The 24,543-nt window shown below is 32.9% G+C and overlaps 1 protein-coding gene across 2 annotated transcripts in view; it reads left to right on the forward strand.

Moving 5' to 3' along the window:
• The window catches only part of MTMR10 (myotubularin related protein 10), a 59,019-nt gene that overhangs the window by 17,043 nt on the left and 17,433 nt on the right, over window positions 1-24,543 (forward strand). For both annotated transcript variants that reach the window (XM_031955460.1, XM_031955461.1), the window contains exons 3-9: window positions 757-893; window positions 2,608-2,680; window positions 3,660-3,802; window positions 16,623-16,713; window positions 19,802-19,967; window positions 23,664-23,751; window positions 23,840-23,928. In XM_031955460.1, the coding sequence (XP_031811320.1) occupies window positions 757-893; window positions 2,608-2,680; window positions 3,660-3,802; window positions 16,623-16,713; window positions 19,802-19,967; window positions 23,664-23,751; window positions 23,840-23,928 (787 nt within the window). The remainder of the gene's footprint in view (window positions 1-756; window positions 894-2,607; window positions 2,681-3,659; window positions 3,803-16,622; window positions 16,714-19,801; window positions 19,968-23,663; window positions 23,752-23,839; window positions 23,929-24,543) is intronic.

The following is a 24,543-nucleotide window of genomic DNA, read 5'->3' on the forward strand; positions in this document are numbered from 1 at the left end:
GGATAGAAGATTTTAAAGAAGTCCAGTGGGTTTATAAGAGATCGTTGGTCACTTTGAAGAGAACATTTTCATTTGAGTAATGCATTTGGAAAATGAATTATAGTTGGTAGTACATAAAAGAAGGGAAAGTAGAGGTAATGAGTGCAGAAATCTTTTGTTAGGATTTGGCTGAAATAGGAAAAAAGATGGATCGTAGGGTCTAGAAAAAGTTTTTTATGTTTTGTTTTTTAAAGTATGGGTAAGACTTTAGCATGTAGATAGTAAGAAAGGAACCAGTAGATAGGGAGATATCAAATATAAAAAAGGAGAGGAAGAAAGGATAAGGGGGCAGACTACAGTACTCTGAGTACCTACAAAGGGGTTGGGATTGGCATTATCTGAGTGAGGAGTAGAAGAGAAAAGAGTGGAAAAGGTTTATTAATTTTTGAGATAAAGAGGAAGTTTGTGGCCTGTTCTTGACTAATATATACCTACTGACATATTATTATATCTTGGGCTCTTAGATCAATCAGTTCCTTAACTTAAAGGACCCAGAACTTGAAATAACAGGTATTCCCTATCATGTTTATACTGTGTAGACTTCTGCAGAGGATATTTTTGCATGCATTTCATTCTTTGTCTTAAACTTTGATGATATCGAAGATATAACATATCAGAGACAGGTTATAGTAATGCTACCCAATATTAATATATTTTAGTATATGTAACAAGTTTATAAATATAAGTATATTTAACTTTTTTTTTCTTTTTTTAAAGGAGAAATAGTTGTAAATGAAGTCAATTTTGTGAGGAAATGCATTGCAACAGACACAAGTCAGTATGATCTATGGGGAAAACTGATATGCAGTAATTTCAAAATTTCATTTATTACAGATGATCCAATGCCATTTCAGGTTTGTTTATTACTTGTTAAACATTTATCCATTTTTTGTCTTTTTACCATATCAGATAATGTATAAATTTCAAAGAAAAATATAATACGTTTGTCTTTTTAGCAAATACATTAATGATAGTTTGCCAGATAATGGAACTCGAAACAGAGTTTTTTGAGAATATTTTGGATATGAAGAGAGTGAGTATCCCAGCTTGAAGATTGTATATTACATATATTTTTTATAGTATTTAAGGGACACTTTGTAATATGTGCATATAAATATATGTATTTGTGTGTGTGTGTGTGTGTGTTTGTTTTGCTGGTTTAGTTTATGCCTTTAATAACTTGTTTGATGAGTATGGCATGTTCCTTATCAGCCTGATTGTATGAATAATAGTTATTTGAGAAAATGTCAGTGCTAGAAATTTTTTCACCATCTAAATTTTTTGATATGAAATATCAAAATACTGCAATTTTTTTTTGTCATGAAAAGAAATTAAATTTCCTCTTTTGACTTAGAATTTCTCCTTATCAGATTTCCTAGATAAGCATTTATAGGTTGTAAGAATCTATTCAAGTCCAGAATTCTGGTGTTTGTCTTTTTTGTATTCCTTATTCTTAATATAATACTTAGCACCTAATAAGCATTTAAATAAATACTTTTCTATTCCATATGGCCATTTTATCCACATCCTTAACATTGGCCATTGCTTTTAGATGGATCAACCCAAATCTATAACCATAAATCGGGAGAATGTTTTATAAATTGCGCTGTTGACAATAATTTGAATTCTTCATAAGTGATTTGCTGAGTTTGAAAAATAATAAAAATACCAATGGACAACTGAATAAATAAAATATAGTTTACCAAATGATATTTTTAAAAACTGAATGAACAGTTCTTTAATAAGCTTTTGACTCATAAAAAGTAATTTTCCACAGTTAATATGAGCTAGTGTAAATGGCATTAAAAATTCCTCATAGACCTTCATTGAAATAGAAGTAGCTTTGGTGATGGAGCTAAATACTTTCCCCTATAAGCTATAGGTATAAGTATTTATGTGTAAAGTGAATTAGATTCCGAACTTCATTTTACATTTGATTATAGCTTCTTACAGGACTATCCCTAGAATATAGTGTGTGTAAGTACAATTGCTTTCCCCAGACTTTCAGCAACTAGGTGGTGCTAAAGATGGAAGCCTAAAGTCAAAAAGATCTGTGTTCAAATCTAGCCTCAAACACTAGCTTTGTAAACCTAAGGAAGATACTTAACCCTATTCGCCTCAATTTCTTTATTTGCAAAATGATCTGGAACAGGAAATGGCAAAGCAGTGTAGTATCTTTGCTAAGAAAACCTCAAAAATGGGTCATGACGGAGTTGGGCATGACTAAAATAACTGAACAACAGCAAAGACTTTAAAAGAAGGCAGCAAAGTCAGTAATATTTCACTTTCCCCCTTTGTACACATTCTGGTGACTTATTGACCTCCCCAATCCCATCTCTACTCCATATATATTTATTAAATCTGACCAAGAAATTTTGATAGGTAGGATTTATCCTGGACTATCATAAAAATTTTACCTTGGCTGTATACTTTTTATTTTTGTTTTCCTGTTTTTTATTTAAAAGAAACATAAGAACCTGCCTTTAGAATTTTAATATAGGTATATAACTCAGCAGGGTTGAAAACTTTTAAAGCCAAAATAATGATTTTTTTTTTTTTAAATTTCAGAAATTTCATTATAAAAACCTTCTCCTTGGTGAACATGATGTCCCTTTAACCTGTATTGAGCAGATTGTAACAGGTATGTACATACTTTTACTAAAATGTTTTAACAAGTATGATTTTGCTCAGGAATTAGAATTGATACAGGAGTCTAAAGTTACTTGGATTAGACTTCTATTAATTTTAAACTTTTGGCAAATAAAAGATTTCATTAAAATTTGTATTTGATGGTCAGATGTTACTTGAGGTTCAACAGGATTATGAGTCTTAAGTAACAAGATTAAAAGAATTAATTTGAAGCTATTGTTTTGCAGCAACATGTGATAAGTGAAAAGAGTGCTGGGCTTTGGAACCAAAGCACTTGGTTTCAAATCCTCACTCATATGCTATCTATGTGGCCTTGCTTGTGTTATTTGAACCTATCTGTAAAATAGAGATAATATTTGCATTATCTTTTTCATATGGCTTCATAAAAATGAAACACTATTCTAGGGACTGACAAATTAGGAATCCTAGGCCAAATCCAGCCCACTGCCTATGATTTTGTAAAAACCATTTACATTTACATTTTGGTTAAAAAAAAATTTATTTTACATTATTAGTAGGTGGCGAGCTGGATTTGGCTTACAGATCCTTACTTGCTATCCTCTTATATGAATGAGTTCTGTCATAAAGTAAATGAATAATTATTGTAGCATGGATAAAATATTTTATATTGTCTTGATTATTCTTATCATTTTTGAGTTAATATATTTGAATTTAACAATTTTATCTGGGTAATGATACTTTTTAGTAGTTTAATTTGAAAAACATTTATCTAGTTGTACTTATTCCACTCCCAACCTTCCCCACACTCCCCCTCCCCCACAAAATTCTCAAGGACAGGTAAAAAACATGAAAGAGCAGACGAAAGCCTAAATTATTTAGTGTTCAAATTATGACAATTTCAACATTCTAAGTAATGATTTACTAAAATAAGCTTTATTGATGGGTGGTAGTATCAATTTAAAAACATAATTTAACAATATTCTTCCTTTAAAATCTTTTTTTCATTTCAGTAAATGACAACAAACGGAAACAGAAGATTCTAGGCCCCAACCAGAAACTCAAATTTAATCCAACAGAGCTAATTATTTATTGTAAAGATTTCAGAATTGTTCGATTTCGCTTTGATGAAGCGGGTCCTGAAAGTGCCAAAAAGGTAACATGTCATTCAGTTTTAGGATAATCTTTTCTTTAATAGTATGGCTTACCAATTTTTGTAGAGGAGTTCTTATTTGTTATGAAGCATGAATAGAGCACCAACTTGAATAATTACATCCAGCATCATCTAAATAACTACATAGTTCACAGTTCGTTACTTATAATAGGCATTTAATGTTTTGTTTTGAATAGTTAAAGCCAAATATATTAACTGTCATTGTTTTTAGCTTGGTTCTCTATAAGATCTACTAAATTAAATAATATTCAGTAAGAATCTGCTTTAGAGTAGATTAGAATTCATAAATTTGATACTTTCTTGCATTCTGGAAAATCCTCACCTAGTGAGGGAAGTTAGAGAAAGGAAAACTTTTGCTTCTGTACTGTATTTTGAATCCTGATAACCAAATCAGAAGTCCTATTTGTCCATTACTTACAAAGTCACAACTTAGAGAGAAATGGATATTGGTACTTTTTTTATTTCTGTGAAATTGAACAAAGTCTTTACCAAGGGACTGTTAGAGTATCATGTTCTATTTTTAGGCTTTATAATATAAGCTAAGATTAAAAAACAAAAAATAGAACTTAGTCATTAAAAATTAGTGAAAATAAAAGATTAGAAAATAGTTCTGCTTAGAAAACGAGAAGACATTGGGTGATGGAAAAAGAAAGGTAAGAAAACACCAAAATAATGGAGTATCAGGAAAAGAACTGGAGAGGTTAGTTCCTCACCACTACTGCTCCAACAAAGATCTAGAGAAGACAGCAGATCAAGTTCCAATTGGGAAATCTAAGAACAAAATTAGTCATTTTTCCTGCCCAGGTTAGCATAGGGAGACAGACAAGTTTATTTGGAGACAAGGTTTAATAGGGAGTGTATAGTGCAGAATACTCCAGCACAGTATTTTAAAAGAGATTTTACACTGGAAGTGGTCTCAGACCTGTATAAGGGGTTCCAGTCTTGTTCAAGGACAAGTGCCAATTGGCAGCTCTGTTGCCTGCCCTCTAGTTCTGTGTCACTTGCAAGGGTGACTTAAGGAAGGGATCAGTGCTTAGGGATGGTAGTGTAGAGGGAGGTGTGATTATGGGTCCTAGGTTGAATTCTTAGCAAAGAGCAAGTTCAGGAGTAAACAGTAATTTTGCGACTGACCCCAGGAGTATAGTCTCAACTTTGGTCACTAGTCCAGTCTGAAGCTTATTGGTGCTACCTGAGTCTAGCAATAGTCTACTGTAACTCCAACCAGGGGACTAGGAGGGCAGTAACCAAACTTTATCCTGGATCATGATTACTTTGGGGAACTGAAATTTTACAGATTTCTCTAGCTGGAGCTGTTCTTAAGATGCTGGAGTAAAACATACTCATTACCCACAATAAAGCTTCAATAGGATATAAATTCGCCCAGACATTCCCTCCAGAAGTAGATAGATCCTGGTCTTATTACGTATGACTCAGGAAACAGGCTGTAATGAGCAAACAAAAAAAATCTCAACATTAAAAGCTACTAAGGTGAAAAGGATGTTTAAGACATAATTTAAGAAAAAGAGAATGACTCCAATATATCTACAAGCAAAGCCTCAAAGAAAAGCATAACTTGGGCCATAAGTTCAATTAAAGTTCCCATGAGAAATGAAATAGGTTTTTATTTATTTGAATTTTTAAAGAACTAAAAATGAGTGTTTTTGTTTTTTTTTTAAATCAAATGAAATCACCAGAAGGGGAAAATAGAAAGAAAAATGAAACTATGAAAGAAAGAATTTAAAAGCAAATCAGTTAGGAACAAGAAATCTAAAATCTTACCCCAAAAATAAACTACTTGAAAATAATGGACCTTGTAGAAAAGCTAGTGACTATAAGAAATATTAAAATAAGTCAAAAGATTGAAAAAATAGAATAAAATGTAAGTTACCTCAGCAGAAACAGTTGGAAAACAAATTGAAGAGAAATTAATAATCATACAATCCCTCCACAAAAGCATAGACAATCATATTTTAAGAAATGATAATTCTTTTCACTTTTATGCCTAGATCTCTTAAAACCAGAGGACAAAGTGAAAATAGAAAGACTCCATTAATTACTTCTTTCAATTGAATTCATTAAGTATTTATTAAGTACCTGTTATGTGCCAGGTACTATATGAAGCTCTCTGGATAAAAAATAAGAAAAAGAGTCCTTACCCTAATGGACCTTAAAATCTAATGGTACACCACAACACATAAAAAGAGACTGAGGGGCAGCTGGGTGGCGCAGTGGATAGAGCACCAGCCCTGAAGTCAGGAAGACCTTTTCAAGTTCAAATTTGGCCTCAGACAATTAACACTTCCTGGCTATGTGACACTGGCCAAGTCACTCAACCCCAATTTCCTCAGCAAAAAAAAGAAAAAAAAGACTGAAAAGTGGAAAGGAGATAGTTGAGAAATTTACTTATAAAGTTCTAATCTGAGTCTAAAGAAAAGCTTTAGGAAGTTTATTGTTCCACCCTCCAGCCTTCCATTGAGAGGGAAGATTCAACAATGGGATGTAAACTAGTATTGAGTTTAAAAAATGCAATCAGTTTGCATCGTGGTAAGATTCAGATGATCAGTTTATCCTGAGGGAAGCATATAAGGTTCTACAGAATCAAAATTAAGTGGAGTTGTTAATGAAGAATTGAGAGTTTCTCCTGCAAGAAAAACTCTAAGATGAAAACTCCCAGGAAGTTCAAGATCAAAAGATTCCAAATCAAAGGAAAAATACTTCAAGAAACCGGAAAGAAAATTCAATTTTCGAAGAGCCACAGATCACATACCATTTAATGGTTATCATTCTAAAGAAATGTGAGGAGATTGGAATACTGTATATCAGAAGGCAAAAAATATAAGCTGAGACTGAGAATCACTTAAATAGCAAATCTAAGTACAATACTACAGGGAGAAAAAAAAATGAATCTTTAATGAGTAGCATAGTGTTTATTTTATCAACTTTGCTGCAAGGAACCCTAAAAAATATCCCAAGTTTGGTTTTCTTTTAAGTAAACTTATGCTTTGATAGGCATCAAAAATACAAGTAAGTTGTGATTAATGAGAGGTTAACTAATGCAAAATTTGATTTATGCAAATCATAAAATGATACCAGGTTACATTTAATATGAGCCAAAATTCAGTTTATATTGTGTATATCCCAGGTTCTTAAACTGTAGTTCATATCCCATTGTGTGGGGTCTCATAATGGAATATGGGGGGTGTGAAATTATGATTTATTATTAACAAATATTTGATATGTGTAACTGTTACATACCTATATTTCCATGTAAAATTTTCTCAGAGGAAAAAGGGTTGCAAGTGGAAAAGTTTAAGAAGCCTTAATGTAGATGAGCTAGTCTAAGATTTAACACACCACTTCATATCAATCTGTACTTGCCTAAGAAAGCAGGCCTGAGATTGATTTTGTTTCTTTCTATGATCTTAAAAGAAAAGGGTGCAGAAGAAGAAGTAGACTAGGGGAAGAACAAGTCTCATATAATTGGGTGTGAACATAAAATTATCAACAAACGAGGAAAGAGTAGGGAGGAATAGCTAATTTCACTTTCATCCAAACTGGTCAAAGGAAGGAACAATACATTTGCAATTGGGTATAAAAATATAAGAGGATAGATTAAAGGAGGGGTTACTGCCAAATAAAACAAACTACCTAAGTGTATCTCAAAGGATTTGAAAGAAAATGAAAGATTAAAAAAAAAAAGCTAAGATTGTGATTGGATTTTAGGAGAGGAAAAGGGGAACAGGAAAGCAGAAGCAAATTACCAGATCTAGAGCTTTGCTGCTGGGTGTGTTTCTTATTTAATAAAATGGGGTAGGAAATAAATAGAGAAGCATAAAAAGATAGAGGAAAACACACATTTTACAAGGATTACTATTAACCACTAGTGGGATGAGCTTATCCATAAGTGAAGAGGATAACAGAATGGCTTAGAAAGCAGAATTCAGTGGTATGTTGTTTACAAGCATTAAAATAAGCATTACATAAAAATCTATGTTTCATCTGAAGTAAAAAAGAGAAAGAGGTAGCAATCCAGATAGACTAGGCAATAGCTAAAATACTCAACTCAAAAAAAAAAGATAAACTGGGAAACTACTTGTTGAAAGTATCACAATGTATTATTGTCAAAACTAAGTTTGCAACAAGTGGTATAAACTTAAATACTTAAAGAAAAAGTTAAATCAGTTATAGGGAGAGAGACAATAAAATTATAATATTGGGCAGACCTAGATAAATCTAACAAAAATATAAGTGGAAGATAGGAATTAAGTCTTAGAAAGGTTAGATGTCATAGATTATTGGAGATTATTAGAAATAGAAAACAGTGTGTGTGTGTGTGTGTGTGTGTGTGTGTGTGTGTGTGTGTGTGTGTATGTGTGTATGTAAAATATTTTTTTCTCAAGTCTTCTTGGTTCCTTTACAAAAATTAATCCTGTATTGAGGCATTAAAACCTCACAAACAAAAGCAAAAAAGCAGATTTTTTTTAATCAAAAAAAAAGCTTTTACAATGTGTAATGCAATAAAAATTATATTGTTTACTTTAGAAAAAGATTAAAAATTATTTTGAGACTAAACGAATCCCAAAGAAAGGTGAATCTAACTTCATTAGAAATTGAATAAGGTATAAAAATATTTTTGCACAGAAAAAAATCAATGTGGTTGAAATTAGAAGAAAAGCAGGTAAATAGAAAATCTGGCAGCAAATTTCTCTTATAATTGAGCCTGGAGTCAGGAAGACTGGAGTTTACATAGCTTCAGGGGAATGGAGTTTTGTTTTCTATTTTAATTAAGAAAAGATAAGTTAAAAATGATAGAGCTATTTTTGAGTTAAGTTTTAGGAATTGAAAAATTCTGCTGCTAAAATGATGGAGAAGATTAGGTTGGAAGAATTTTTAATCAAATGGACTTTCCCAAAGATTTTAAAGGAACTGTCTTCTAATATGTTTTGGTGACTTTCCTGACAGTAAATGTACCTTTCCGTGTTCTTCATTAGGATTTTTCTATCACTTAGATAACTAACCGAAACTTACCTACACTGAGATTGTTAAATCTAATGTAAATGATTCTTTTTCCCCCTCTATATGTAGTGATACTGAGGGGGAAAAAAAGAAGAAAAGGGATAGTAGAAAGCTGTCTTCAGTTAGATAAGGACTGCCATGTAGAAGGGAAAATTGACTTGTTCTGTGTTGCTCCAGTGATCAGTCAAGTAGCAAGCATTTTTTTAGTGCCTAATGTGTGCCAAGTAGGAGGAAATAAGCATTTATATAGTGCCTACAATATGCCAAGACAATGTGTTAAGCAGTTTACAAATATCTCATTTGCTCTCACAGCAACCCTCCAACAATCAGGTAGATGTTATTATCTCTATCTTTATTCTTCAGTCATTACAGTCATGTCCAACTCTCCATTTGAGATTTTCTTGGCAAAGATAGTAGAGGGGGCAGCAAGGTGGAGCAATGGATAGAGTACCAGCCCTGAAGTCAGGAGGACCCGAGTTCAAATCTGGCCTCAGATACTTAACACTTCCTAGCTGTGTGACCCTGGGCAAGTCACTTAATCCCAACTGCCTCAGCAAAAGAAAAGGGGGGAAAAAAAGAGAAAGCAAGCAAAAATACTAGAGTGGTTTGCCATTTGCTTCCCCAGCTTCCCTATCTTCTTTGCCACTTAACTGGCCAGAATCACACAGCTATTTACATGTCTGAGGATGGGTTTAACTCAGGTCTTTTGATGAGAGTCGGCATAGTATAGAGTTTTAAGTAGATAGAGAATTGACCAGAAAAATCTGGGTTCAAGTTCTGCCTCTGACATATATCAACATATACTGTGTGACTTTGACCTAACCTCTCAGGATTGTTGGCTTACTCTTCAAGACTATTACAGAAGGTCTGATGTGTGTTGGTAAAAAGTTTCCCAGTTGAACCATCTAGGCAATTATATTTCATTCTGAGTAACACATTTTAAGAGTGACATTGACAAGGTTGTTTCTAAATAGAGATTGGCTGACATGCATAGGGGCCTTGAAAATCATTCTGTTCAGTAATCATTTGAAGAAACTGAGCATATTTATCCTGGAGAAAAGAATTATTAGTATGAAGAACATGTTAGCAGGCTTTCAGTGTTAGAAGGGCTAACACATTGAAGAGGTATTAATCTCTGTCTTGTTTGATCCCAGATTACAGAACTAGAAGCACCAGGTAGAATGTATAGAAAGGCAGTTTTCCTTATTATAGTGAAAAACTTCCTAGCCCAGTTCCCAAATAGAAGATATCCTGTTGGGTGACGTTAATCACGACAGAATTCTAATTAAGTAGCTATTGGGTGATCATTTGGTCTGTTGTAGAAGAGATTCCTATTCAGATATGGATTGGACTAAATGATTTGAGGTACCCTGTGACTTTGACATTCTGTGGTCTCAATTCACAGGGAAGCAATTTTTGATTTGATAATCCTTGATAAGGAAAGTTTGCCTTCACAACTCTGTCTTTGAACTGTCTTTGAAATTGTATGAAGCTTGCAATTGTGGTGGAAAGAATGTCACTGTGATTGAGATCATTTATCTCTGATGTATTAAAACATAAGTACAGAAGAACTATTAATTAGAGTTGTTATTCCAACAACAGAACAGTTTACTTCATGAAGTGGTGAGGGTTTTTTTGCATTAAAAAGATTAAAACAGAGACTGACTATGTGACCAGATGGAGGTTGGGATATGTGGGAGAGTAAGGGGAGAGAGTGTGTGTGTACGCGCGCACACACACACACTTGCTAGCTCCAAAATTCTCCAAGGTCTCTTCCAATTCAGATTTTGTGATTCTCTTATTTTCTAACAAGACAGGAAGAAATCTAGGACTGAACTGAAGATTGTAAAAGTGCATTGTTTAAAGAACTGTCACTTATATTTAAATATTGCTGTTAAATAGCACCAAGAATACTCTTTAAAACATTTCAGATTCTTCTTAATAATATATCAATATATAGTCCCAGACTAAAATGATCTTTTATTTATTACTTAGAATATTTAATATTTTAGTTTAAAAAGCTAAGAATACTTGACAAATTACAGTTGACTTTGTTAGGATGTCAAAACAAGATATTTTTTAAAGGAAGGAATTTTGGACAGTCTCTGCTTTCAAATAATTTCCAGTCTAAATACAAACAGGATATAAACAGGGTAAGTTAGAGCTAATCTCAGGAGGAAAACTGTAAGAGGACTAGGAAAGCTTTTTTGTAGAATGTGGGACTAAATTCAGCTGCAACTTGAAGAAGTCAGGAGAAAGAGTAGTGAAGAATCATGCTGTTAGTTTATATGTAGAAATCTTTCTCTGTTAGAAACATAGAATGTGAACATACTAAAACTGAAGTTCTCATTAAAACAATCATTTTAAGTGTAACTTAATTTTTGTTTGTAGTCTCTTTCTATAAGAACAAAAGATAATCTCAGATTTTTTTCTACCTAAATTATATAATTAGAGTGAAATTTAGTATATTTTGTGTCATGTTTATTGTTGATTGATGCTTAAGCCTCTTTAGATTTAAAAAAAACTCATTTGCTAAAATTTTGTTGTAACAAAAAGAATTTGTTGAGAATATATTATTTGTTGCATCAAACATTGTTTAAAAAAAAGAAATGACATTTATTCGCCTTTGATGTTTCTTTGCAATTGACCTTTCATACTCCATAAACTTTTCTTAAAATGCATATGATCATATAAATTTTATCCATAGGATATATAATTTCATATTAATTGCTACTGTTCTCTGAGGTAAGAAATTTTGCTTATAATGAAGTTGTCAGATATTATTCTTTTGTGATTTGAAATGAATGTCCAGTTTATTTTCACACAAGATTTAAAATGATTGACATATTTCATCTCTTATATGCAGTTATCCAGAACCTAATTATCTGGTAATGATGAAAGCATAGAGATCCTATGTGTTATATAACAGAATGAAAAATTATAATCATTAGTTAATGGATCTGTTTGTTAATTTTCATTCTTGTCTTGCATACATTGAAACATGAACTTAACTTCTCAACTCTGACCATTAAAATTAAAATTTAATCACTTAAAATTGTAATTGCAAAGGTGATTAGATTTGATGAAAACACGCAGAACATCCAATCTCCTTTCCATTCTTGGACCTTTTCAACTTAGGGGAGGTAGCTGCCAAGGTATCTACCATATGGGATAGCTAAAAAGAGAATGCTTTGTAAAACTTATTTTTTTATTATAATTGACCTTCCCAAGTCTTGTCTGCTTTTATTTCATTTTTACTTTATGTCTACCTCCTTAGCATTTCTAGTACAGTATCTGAAATATAAGTGCTTAGTAAATATTTGATTAAATAATTATTCTTACCATATACTTACTGATTTATAGTTTTTCAACTAAGTGATACTAAATTTTGAAAGCCTATCAATTTAGAAGTGAATATTAGAAAAAGATACTGGAAATGAAAATAGTCTCATTAAATGCCATAGTGGTACCTCAGTGCCCATCGGAAATAACCGGTGGCAAAAACAAGTATTGAACAAATTTTTCTCATAAGAAATACATCTCTAGTATGCAGCCTAATCTTTCCTCCCCACCCAGTTCCCCAGAAAGGCAAGTGGGCCTTCCAGCTGCAGAGAAACAAGCCAGCCCAACTGGATTCCTCCCCTCTTGACTCTCACTTTCCGAGAGGAACCAAGATCTGTACAATCTTCCCCCGACCCCACACTGTCCATTCTTAGGGAGAAGTTGGGGAAGCTGATGTGGAGACAGAAGCTATGGTCCCTCTACTGTCCAGGATTCTGGTGGTTGCCTAGGGTTTGGGGCTGCTAGGAGTCCTGGGTTCTCTGCTGTACTACTGCCTCTGCTGCTGCTTGTGCCACTGCTGCTGCTTCTCCTCCTGCTGAACATTCCAGTGCTCTGTGCCCCTTCCACTATTACCATTTTGGGAGCTGGGAGACACATTGCCCTGCAGAAACTGCCCCGCCACTTCTCTGCTTATGTACACAATTTTAGCATCTTGACTCCAATCTGCCATTCCTATGTGCAGTACCTTCACTGGGGAGATGCTGCCCATGACTGAGGGCAATAGCAGCAGTAGGGGCTGGGCAGTACACCTGGCCAGTCTCACATCGCTATTGTTCAACTGTGACAACCAAGTATGACAAGTGCTGAGCAAATATCTAGTGCTGAAGCATTTTTTTCTCATCCAAAAGCGTCGAAATTAATGTTTTGAAGCAGACAAGTGCCAAGGTACCACTGTATATATGGAAAACGTGAAGAACAAGGTTATTGTAGCAAAATAGAGCTATGTCTTTTTAGTACTCCCTTGATTTCCAAGCAGCATTTCTCAAAATGTGGTACAATGGGATGCATAATGTGTATAAGCAAATACATGTGCATGTTCATATACATATTTTATTTATGGATTGCAAAAATAGATTATCCAAACACATTTAATTTAAATTCCAGTTTGCAATTTCAACTCGGTTAGCAAACTTATCAAAATATCTGTATATTTATTTGGACTTCTTTAAATTCAAATGTTGTGTATAGGTTTTGTTTTATATATATTGTGAACTCCTTTTAGTAAAACAGCTTCTTTGCCTTCACTCTATATAGATGTGTGATTTTAAAAGGGTATTTTAGAAATAAATCTTCTTTTCTACCTTCTTTGTTTTGTCTTTTGTACCACAAAATGTGTCTGCCCTGAGTTAGTTGCCAATTAGTTGTTCAGTTAAACAGATACAGTGGCTAATAGTAATAGCTAACATTTATATAGTGCTTACTTTTTCTCAAGCACTGAACTAAGTGCTTTATAATTATTATTTTTGATTCTCATAACCCTGACAGAGAGGTGCAATTATTATCCCCATTTTACAGTTGAGGAAACTGAGGTAAACATTAATTTAGTGACTTGCTCAGAGCCCCACAACTAGTGTATGTCTGAGACTGAGTTTGAATTCAGGTCTTTTTGACTACAGACCAAGGACTTTATCCAGGGAGTTTACAGCTTTCAGCTATCTGGCTAAAGATTAAAATCATAGAATTCTGCTTTCCTCACATGTGAAGGAAGGTAATAATCACATATTGAATTGGGATACTTTCTTTAGGGGTGCAAGAATGGATTCCATAATGTCTGCTTTTTTACATACTCATATCTTCCTGATCATATCATTTTATATTTAGTTCTACGTCTCTCTGGACATGCACACACATGCACACATGTGTCCTCATTATACATACATACCCAGAGTGGTTCATGTGATAACATTCTTTGATTTTATTACTAAGTTTCTCATATGAGAGTATTCATACATGATACTAGTTAGCTTTATAATTAGTTATAGTAATAAGAATGTATAGAGAGCTTTCTTTGATTACTGGGAGATTTACAAAGAAAATGAAAGCTATGGTTGTATGATAGCTCTCTAAAGATTTAAGACCTTAAACATACAGTGACTTCTATATGTTTAGAAAATGAAGAAATATTTAAAGTAGGTACGATTTTGGAGTTGCCTCCTAAAGACAGTCTTGGAATTGGAAGGTTTTGTAAAGAAAATGAGTATTGAGCAGAGATTTAAAGAAAAGGGGGAGGCATAATTTGGCAGAGAGGAATGGGAAGAGTGTACAACATGAAAGATGGCTTGAGAGTGAAGAAGATAAAACAGGTATAAAGAACATCAAATATTTGTTCTGTGCATAGATCTATTAATTATTAAAAAGGAACCATTTAAATGGTGGTGAGGCTTATAATCTAAAATTAGGTGATAATATATGATAAAGACAATTGGGAGCTTTCGCAGAATTCTAAGAGGAATGTCATGCTCAAAATGACATTCCAAGGTAAATATTATAGATGAAAGAAGATTCTTTAATTCAGAGCAGCTATGTGAATGAAAATGTTAAGGGATTAGGGCCTAAGGCTCATAATCTGTGGCCATAAATAGAAAGAATCCAAATACAATAAATGTTTTAGAAAGAAAAAGTAAGTGAATTGAAGTCAATGGAGAGATGAAGATGTCACAGTATAGAACTTAAAGTAAAATAATGATACCACTGATAATGAAGGAAAAGTACAGTAGGACTAGTGTTGGAGAAACAGAATGTAAGAGATTGGTAAGCAAAATGTTAGCGAGACTACAAATTTTAATAAAAAAAAAATCTTTTTCATTAAAAAAAAAAAATCCTGTAGTTAATGAAAAATAAGAGACACTTAGATAAAAAAAAAACATGGTTAGAGATTTAGCCTTGGAGTGAATTTTTAACCAAAGGTAACAATACACCCTTAGACCATTTTTTAATTTAACTGTTTTATGATTAGGAAATGAAAGGATAATTGATCAAGTGGATTGTCAATTTTTCATAGAAATTATTTATATTACATACTCATACTGAATGTTGTCATTATGTCTGAATATGTGGCTCATATTTTTATCAGTGTAAATAAAGTCATCAATATTTCTGCCTTTGTTTTCTAAGATAAAGTGACATGAAGATGTGGCTAAATTCAGCTCTATTTGTACTGTGGAAGATTTGTAGATAACTTTAAAAATATACAACATAACAGGATCTTTAGACTCTAAATCATTTTACCCAACTAATCAAAATTGTCTTGCTTACTCTGCCTCTAGGTTTTAGATCAAATTTGACTTTCTTAGTATTTTCTATAAAATTGTCTACTTTTTTGTTCATAGCTGAGGAAAAAAGATCATGTAGATTCCAATTAACATTCTCTGTATTGTATTGTAATTTATGCTTATTTTGTTAAACACTTCTTAGTTAACATTTTAATCTGGTTCAGCACTAGTTGATGTAGAGAATATGCCTTAGATTTTAGAGAATTTGTGTTCAGGTCATGACTGAATCTTACTTGACAATCTTGGCAAATCTTTTGACTTCTCTGAGACTCAGTTTCTTCATCTGTAGAGATCACAGTACTTGTCTTACCACTTCAAAAAAATAAATTTTATTGATATTCCTTGTTTTAATTAGCATTATATTTCCCTGCTTATCATCTTTAAGAAAGTTGACCTTTAAAACAAAAATAAAGCAGATAAGTAAAGCTAATTAATTCACTCATTAAAAAGTTCTGATGTTATATGCAGAATGTTTAGTGTCTATATCCATGTTCTGCTTCTGGAAAGAAGTCATCTAGGGCAGATCAGGGCCTTTTATCTCCTTTTTTGGGTCTCTATATACTTATGCCTTCTATAATGAGTACTTCTTTGCACCATTTTATATATTTTTTGTTTCCTTGTGAGTCTTTTTGTTCACTGAGTTTATTTTGTAGGTCTGGTTAACATGGACATTTTATTTTAATCTGTTGTCATTAAGTAATTTTTTGGTCCTTTCCATCTCTTTGTGATCTTGTTTGAAGTTTTCTTGGGCAAAAATAGTGTAGTATTTTGCCATTTCCTTCTCCAGCTCATTTTACAGATGAGGAAACTGAAGCAAACAAGGTTAAGTGATTTAACCTAAGGTCACACAAGCAGTGAGTGTCTAAGGCCACATTTGAACTCAAGGAAGATGAGCCTTCCTGACTTCATGCCCAGCACTTTCTCTGCCACATCACCTATCTGCTGTTTTAAAATCTGTGCTGTATATAAAATGTGATATATTCATGTTTACTAACCTGACAATAATAAAATCTCATTTTGGGGAACAAGTATATTTTTAAAAAATGAACAACTTTGAAACATTTGAACTTTGATCAAAAAGACAGCTGTCACAAGATGATGCTTACAAATACTGTACATTTAATAGTGTTAATTATCTTAAATGAAAATTCTAAGTGTAGAATTTTTCCTAGGTGTGCCTTGCGATAGCTCATTATTCTCAGCCAACAGATCTCCAGCTACTCTTTGCATTTGAATACGTTGGGGAAAAGTACTGCAATCCGGGTAAATATGAACGTATTGAACATTATTACTTTCATTTCACATTATGTAATTTTATTATTAGGTTGTCAGGTAGAAAAATTCCAAAATACAGAAGATTCAAAAAGGACATCATGCAGTAATTGCATATGCAAATACTCTCTGTTAGGAAAATTGTCAATTGAAAAGGACATAGGTCAAAATCAACCTTCTTTAAATGTTTTATCATAGCTCAGTCCAACTCAAATACTCTTATTAAAGAGATTCCTGATTGATTTATTAAAAAATTGTTAATTAGTCACTTGAGTCATATTTACTTCTCTTGAGTTAGGAAGAAAATAAAAGATAGGTTTAAAGTATATAGTTTTTGAAGTAGCTTTTTGAAAAGCTAATATAAAGTTGTTTAGCAGAAGCCATTTAGGTTTTTTTTTTTAAAGTATTAAATTTCTATTTCTGATAATAGTTTACAGTGAAGCGGTTCAGGAAGAATTTTGTGTTTATAGGCACTAACATAGGACAGCTGTTATTTTTAGGCAAGAAATGAAACTGATAACCAGTAACATTTAAGATAGCTATACAGTTCTTCAGATCCTATATTAATTTTTACAAAAATTGGGGAATACCTTGATCTAGAAAAAATCCTTGTTTGCCAGCAACTATGGATTAGCACTTTCCTCGTACTTGAGCTATTAGGAGAAAAAATGTTTTTAAAGTCAAGCAATAAATACTTATCAAAGGACTACGATGTGCTCATCAGTACTTTGGGAATCTAAATTTCATGTAAGAACTAGTCTTTGCTTCCATAGTCGTCTTTGATTTTCACTTTAATCATAGAAACAAGACTTACAATTATGAAACAGTAGAAAATAATCTTAAAACAATATTGCAAAGCTATTACCAAAAGAGAAAGGGTTATGTAATGACAGTTCATTTGTATATCAGCTGTTTAGAATTCAAAATACATTTTCTCTTTAAAATTGCCTTATAAATCATGGGTAAATTCCTAAATAAGATTATAAGATATCTATTTAATCCATAATGTCCATAAAGTACAATACTCTTATACTAAGTAAGTATTAGCATTATTAGGATTACACTAATATTACCAATAATAAACTATACTTTTAGGAAGTTAGTTTTAAGATCCTGGTAAGAGGGAACCATTTGGTTCAAGAAAGAGGAAGAGAACTTGATCTACTTTTCTTGAGTACAGGATTGATTCTAAGCATAATTTTGAAATGTCAAATTTATCTTTGGCATCTTCTCACTTTGTAGTTTTCATTTCCCTTATTGACTAGTGAGTTTATGTCGCCGAGTATCAATGACTTTCATGCCCCGAGCCAGCATTTTTTTCTTTCTCTATTTCCAAATCTATGTTTGGTCTAAGAATCGTGTTCCCACTCCTCTGTGTCCCCCTTACCAACACCGATGGAATGTAAGGGCTCGTTTGGTAAGAGAAAAAGAGGATGAGTTTCCAATAGCTTTTTGTATCTATAAGTTGTTTTTGAGCCTGTGTAATCAAGTCATAAATTGTGTGCAGAATGTAAATGTTGAATTTCAATGGAGAAATCAGTGAAAACCAGTATTATTCAAAAATGATTTATAGAAATAAGCTTTTTATAAGTATTTTTATAAAATGAAATTCTTATAAAATATTTTAATATAGTTTTAAATATATATTATAAAGTTTACATAAATTTAAATCTATAACTTGCCAGATTGAAGGGAGAGAAATTATTTCAGTCAAAGAAGTAGCACAAGTGAAGACATTTAGGAATGAATATAACATTTCTGGAACAGTGAAGAGACTCCTCCTCACAGTTAGAAATTATTGCTGAAAATGAGGTGAATTGAATTAGGAACTGATTATAAGAGTGCCCTGAAGGATAAGCATAGAATAAGTAAGTAATAGAGAGTTACACTTTTAAAAGCAATGAGATAATATAATTAAAACTGTCCTTTGTAGAAGATTAACCTCACAAAAAGACAGTTTCAATAGAAGTTAGCATGGAGCCAAGAATGCTAGCTGTAATCCAGGCATGAAATGATGAGAACCCCAATTAGGGTAATAGCAGTTAGGATGGTGAAGAAATGTTTTTAAGGGAAAGATGACTGATTTTATGTAAGGAGAAGAAAAGACAGATAAAATGAAAATTGCGTCAAGCTTTTGAGGCTTTATAACCAAAACAGTAGTGATGCTTTTGAAAGAGACAGTGAATTTGGAAAGGAATCTTTAGGGGGGTAGAGATGATTTTAAATTGACACCTGATGAGTTTTAGGCATTTTGCATCTAAATGAAATTCTCTATTAAGTAATTGAAGATAATGAACTAAAAACTAGGTAGTTTGAAACCTTCAGCAGAGAGACCATTTAAGAATTTCATGAATCCTTTGACAGATGATGGAGAGAACATGGGATTAAGGGCTGATTCTACAGTTGAGGTTGAGAAGGGAAATAATAGAGAAGCTATTTGGGGAGCATGGTACTTAAGTTAGTTAGAAGCTCCATTATTTCCCTTCTCTCTGACCCCCAACTAGTATTAACTTCTCAATGAGGGGATGGTCAAAATAGTCAGATATAAGAGCATGAAAAGAAAAAAGACTATTTGACTTTGTTAGTAAAGTGGTTGTCAGTGACTAGTTGCAGTGGAATGGTACTGGGAGCTAGATTGGAAGAGTTAAATAATGAATAGAAATAGAGTAAGTAAACTTAAACTGGTGAAAAATTTGGTAGTGAGGAGCTACAAATAATAACTAATCAGGGACAGTTTCTTCAGACTGGGTGTTTCATATGCTCGATTGTAGAAAGAAAGAGGCCATTATGTAAGAAGGGATAGTAAAGTTTTTTTCAGACAAACTGAAAGGAATCTGTTCAGTGTAGGCCAGAGGTAAAGCAGATAATTTAAGAGAAGATAAGGGATACCTTTTTTATGGAGATTTGAGAGAAGGGTGAATAGATTGGTATAAAAGCCTTAGAGTAAATGTGGGATCAGTGTAAGTTGTAGGGAAGATCTCTAATGAGAGTAACCAGGGAATGGAATTGGAGACTTAAATTAAAACTAATTATAAAACACAATTTTTAAAAATTGTAAATTATATTGCTTTTTCTACAGCTAAAAACATTAATGGAACAGACCCTGGAGGGGGAGTAACTGGTGGTAGTAGTCAAAAAACTCCTTTATTTGAAACTTTCTCTGATTGGGATAGAGAAATCAAGAGGACAGGTGCCTCAGAATGGAGAGTTTGTTCAATTAATGAGGGCTACATGATTTCTACTTGGTAAGTTTTGTTTTTAATATTAATATTTAGCTAGAAGAAAAACTTCTCTTTAAGTAATTAAACTATTGTCATTGCTTCCTTTTCATCTTATGTTAATTTTAATTAAATGATCTCTTTTAATAATCTTTAATGAAATCCTTATTCTATTTAACTTCTCTGCAGTATTTGATGCTGTTGATTGCCTTTTCCACTTGAAAGTTCCTACTTGCTTTTTTGTGTTACTAATGTCTTGCTTTTCTTTCTAAACTCTTAGTTCTAGCTTCTTCCTGGGTATCCTGTCCCAAGGCACACTCCTTATCAATATAATTGCTTTATTCTACTCTTCAGAATCAGAATCCAGCTCAGGATTTTCCCTTTTTTGTTTTTTCTTTCTAAAATACTTTATCAGAGGACGTCACAATCTCATACTTGATACCATCTCAAAGTCCTAGTGTTTAACTGGCTGTCCACATATCTACGTACCTAAAACTCTCTCCCTTTGAATCTTTACCTCCTAACTTCCCTAGCATCCTTCCGGTTTCTGCTAATACCTCACCTTCTGCAAGAAGCCCTTTTTGATCTCCTTTAAAACTAGAGCATTCCCTCTACTGGTTATTTCTATTTTATCATCTATATGTCTTTTTGTATAGTTTTTTCCTTGTATCCATTAGACTGTGAAGTCTTGTTAAAAGGGATTGTCTTCTATCTTTCTTTGTATCTTTAACACTTGCTCCACGACATAGCACATAGGTACTTAACGAATGGTAGTTGAATGATAGTGGTCCATGAGGTGGTGAAGGATTGGAATAGGGTAAGGATGTAGGAATGAAAAGGAAAGGATCAATTTTAGATGATACAAAAGCTAAAATGAACTTTGGGGAAAAAATAAAGCTCTAATATGACTTTTAAGCCGAGATTAGAAAAAAGATGGACAGAAAAAACAAAAACCAAGAGTCCGAAACAGAACTGATTAGGAGAAAAAGATATTTTGGTTTGTTTGACATGCTGAGTTTGAGGTAACAATATCCTATTACAGTTTTTTGCAAACATTGATATAGAACTGTAAATTGAGAGCTTCATTTGACAGATGGGAGAATGAAAACTGGAAGAGGTTCAGTAGTCAAAGATGTGGGATTCAAATTCAAATTTAAGGTCCATTCCTAAACTAAGACGAGAGGTCAGAGCTGGAGATGTATTGAGCAGTTTTTGTATAAGTGATAAATTAAGGTAATTGCGATTCCATTTTTTTTGGGGGGGGGTATAGAATGAGGAACAGTTCCCTAAGAACTCAGCTATAGAACATATCTGTAGGAACTGGGTTGGGATGTAGAAGGGGAGACAAGCAGCAAAGAAGAAAACACAGAAGTAGGACGAGAACCAGGATAGTACAAAATGTTAGAAAACAAGGAACAGGTTAGTAAACAAATACTAGTAAAAAGGCCAAAGAGAATGAGGACCTGGAAAAAGAAATTCTACTTAGAGATTCAGAGGGGAGATTGTTGAAGAACTCATAGTACTTTCAGTAGATCAGTGGTAACATAATACAAATTTCAGTGAATTAAGGAATAAATTAGATGACAAGGAGAAAATTAAGACAAATTAATGATTGTTAGGATAGTAAAATTAGTAAAATAAAAGAACGAATTAAGATAAGAGACTTCTGACCATGCTTTCAGACAAAGGCAAAGATTAAAAACACTAGGAAGTGGGAGGGAAATTGAAGGAAGAGACTAAAGAGAGGATAGAATCAAGAGCCTAGACTAGCTTTGAAATTCAAAGTTCACTTCTTTAATATAGAGTAATGAAGTCTGGAATCACAATTCCAAATAAGAGGACTCCTAGCAATTTCCTTTCTCACTTAAATCCTATTTTCATCTTGCTAATAATGGTGGAGAAAAAAAGTGCAGTGTGAGGAAGATGAAGGATTCTTTTCCCAGAAAAGCTCATGCTCAATTGAATTAGAATTGTCAGGTTAGGGGCAACTAGGTGGCGCAATGAATTGAGCACCAGCCCCGAAGTCAGGAAGACTAAGTTCAAATCTGCCCCCAGACATTTAATGCTTCCTAGTTGTGTGACCCTGGACAAGTCACTTAACTCCAATAGCCTCAGCAAAAAAAAAATAAATAAAAATTGTTAGGTTCACACCTTCAGGATAGGAACAGAATTGAAGTAGCTTCCAAAGCATTTTCCTGTTTAGGAATGTTTTCTTCCTTAGTTTGTGTTGACTTATAGTTTTTGTGGCATATTTCAGTTAAATAGACATTTGAGTGACAGCCATGTTTTAGGCTTTATTTCCATCTTAAATATAATTTGTTTACTAAAAAAATTTTAAGTTTGGACAATTAGAACCATGAAATTTTAAGTAAGTAAGGATTATTATTAAGTGGAGTAAGGATTATTCTCTATAATATCTTGGTCAAATAATCATCTAACTTTTTGAATGGTTCAGCAGTGCTACTTCACAGTGTTGTTGTGAGGTTCAAATGAGATCTTTTTAAAAGCACTTTAATACAATGCTTGGCATATAGTAAACTATATATAATGCTTATTCCCTTTTTGTTTTCTTTCCTCTGTTTATATCCATATGTAAAATACATTCAGTGCCACAAGAGCGATATAAGCAATTTGTTATGGGGAAAAAACGACTCACAATCTGGCTTCTAAACTAGAGCACTTTCAGTATGACCTGTGAATCTTAGCTGTTAAATGTTCTTATGATGTTTGCTTTTGATAAATTAACAACATTTCCCCAGTTATACTAGAAATGCTCAGAGGCAGAAGCTATAAGCTCTTGGATCTAAATTTCCTGTTTTCTACTTTATGATTTGTAAACATACTTCCTTATCATAAGCCATACACCTAGCACATCTGAGTATGTGTGGAACAACTTTGGTATAATAGAAAGAACACTGAATTTGGAATAAGAAGGCCTGAATTTTTAACCTGTAACATTTTAACTGTGTGACTTTAGCCAAGTTACTTAAGTTCTATTTTCTTCCTTCTCATCTCTAAAATGGGAATAGTAATTTCTGTACTACGTTCCATGGTGTTGTAGAGGATCAAATGAGATATTGGATATAAAATTTTAAAATTTGAAGTTATTTTTAATTGTTAACTATTTCTAGTAAGCCACAGTATATTTTCAATGATGGCCTTACACTAAAGAAATTGGTAAAGGGAATATCATTTAGAAAATGTTTGATCATGAAAGAAGGTTATCTGGTTATATGACTTGTGAACAATATATAACAAATAGCACAGATGTTCTCTTGGGGTGCTTGAAATATAAAAGTACTTAGAAGAAAGTTCTGGCATGATACGTGGAGAATCTGGGGAAGAATGTGGACAAGTGACAAAATTTTTAAAAAGTGGTATGCTTATCTTGATAGAGGAAAATTTTGTTGACGAAATCACAGATCTCTTAAAGTAATAACAGGTTGCATTTATACAATACTTTAAGGTTTACAGAGCCCTATCACAAAGCACAACAACTACTCTCTGAGGCATCTAGCCTAACTACAGATAAGGAAAACTGACTCCCAGGGGAACTGAGTGACATGTCTTAGGTGATATCAGCTCTCGATTTTCTGATTCTTGCTTTATATTTGTAAATTGTTTGATTGTATTACTGACTTGTGTAAAATTTTTAGGATCAGTAGGACAATGATTTTATAATGACTTTAATATGAAGGGCTTTTTTCCCCCTTTCTTTTTCAGCCTTCCAGAATATTTTGTAGTCCCATCTTCTTTGGCAGATCAAGACTTAAAGCTTTATTCTCATTCTTTTATTGGAAGACGGATGCCAGTGAGTGTGAATTTTATTTAAGTAAAATGTAGTAATATCTTAAGTAATATTAAATAAAATTTAATAATTATATTTTCTTTCTTTCTAGCTATGGTGCTGGAATCATTCTAATGGTAGTGCTCTTATAAGAATGGCCCTCATAAAAGATGTATTGCAACAGAAAAAAATAGATCAAAGGTAATCAAGAAATATACATTCTGGTATGAGATACTATTTTTGTTATTTTTTTTCCCCAAGGCAATTGGGATTAAGTGACTTGCCCAGGGTCACACAGCTAGTAAATGTTAAGTGTCTGAGGCTGGATTTGAATTTAGGTCATCCTGGAATCTTCCGGACTCCAGGACCAGTGCTCTATCCACTGTGTCATCTGGTTGCTCCTGAGATGTTATTATTTTTGACAGATTTATTTATAAGTACAATAATCTGTTAGAGATGGTGAGAGAATGATATATTCTAGTAAATTATGTATCTGCTACTTCAAATGAGGTATTATGTGTAAAGTATTTTGCAAACCATTAAACCTTGTGAATTAGATATATGAATGAGAGCTAACATACTTTTGGGGGAGGAAACTTACGGGTAGGTTATAGGTAAGCTTGGGCAAAACAATTAAGCTTACCTATAAGTTAATGATTGAATCAGGACTTGAACTCGAGTATTAGCCTCCAATCCAGTGTTCTTTCAGCACGATTAAACAAGTCATATTTAGTTAAACAAGGATTACACTTCCATTTTTCTCCTTGCTATAGCTATTAATATCAACAAGATTCCACTGAAGATGTTGGCTACTAG

This window comes from Sarcophilus harrisii, chromosome 2 (assembly GCF_902635505.1).
Source record: "Sarcophilus harrisii chromosome 2, mSarHar1.11, whole genome shotgun sequence".
Lineage (NCBI taxonomy): Eukaryota > Metazoa > Chordata > Mammalia > Dasyuromorphia > Dasyuridae > Sarcophilus > Sarcophilus harrisii.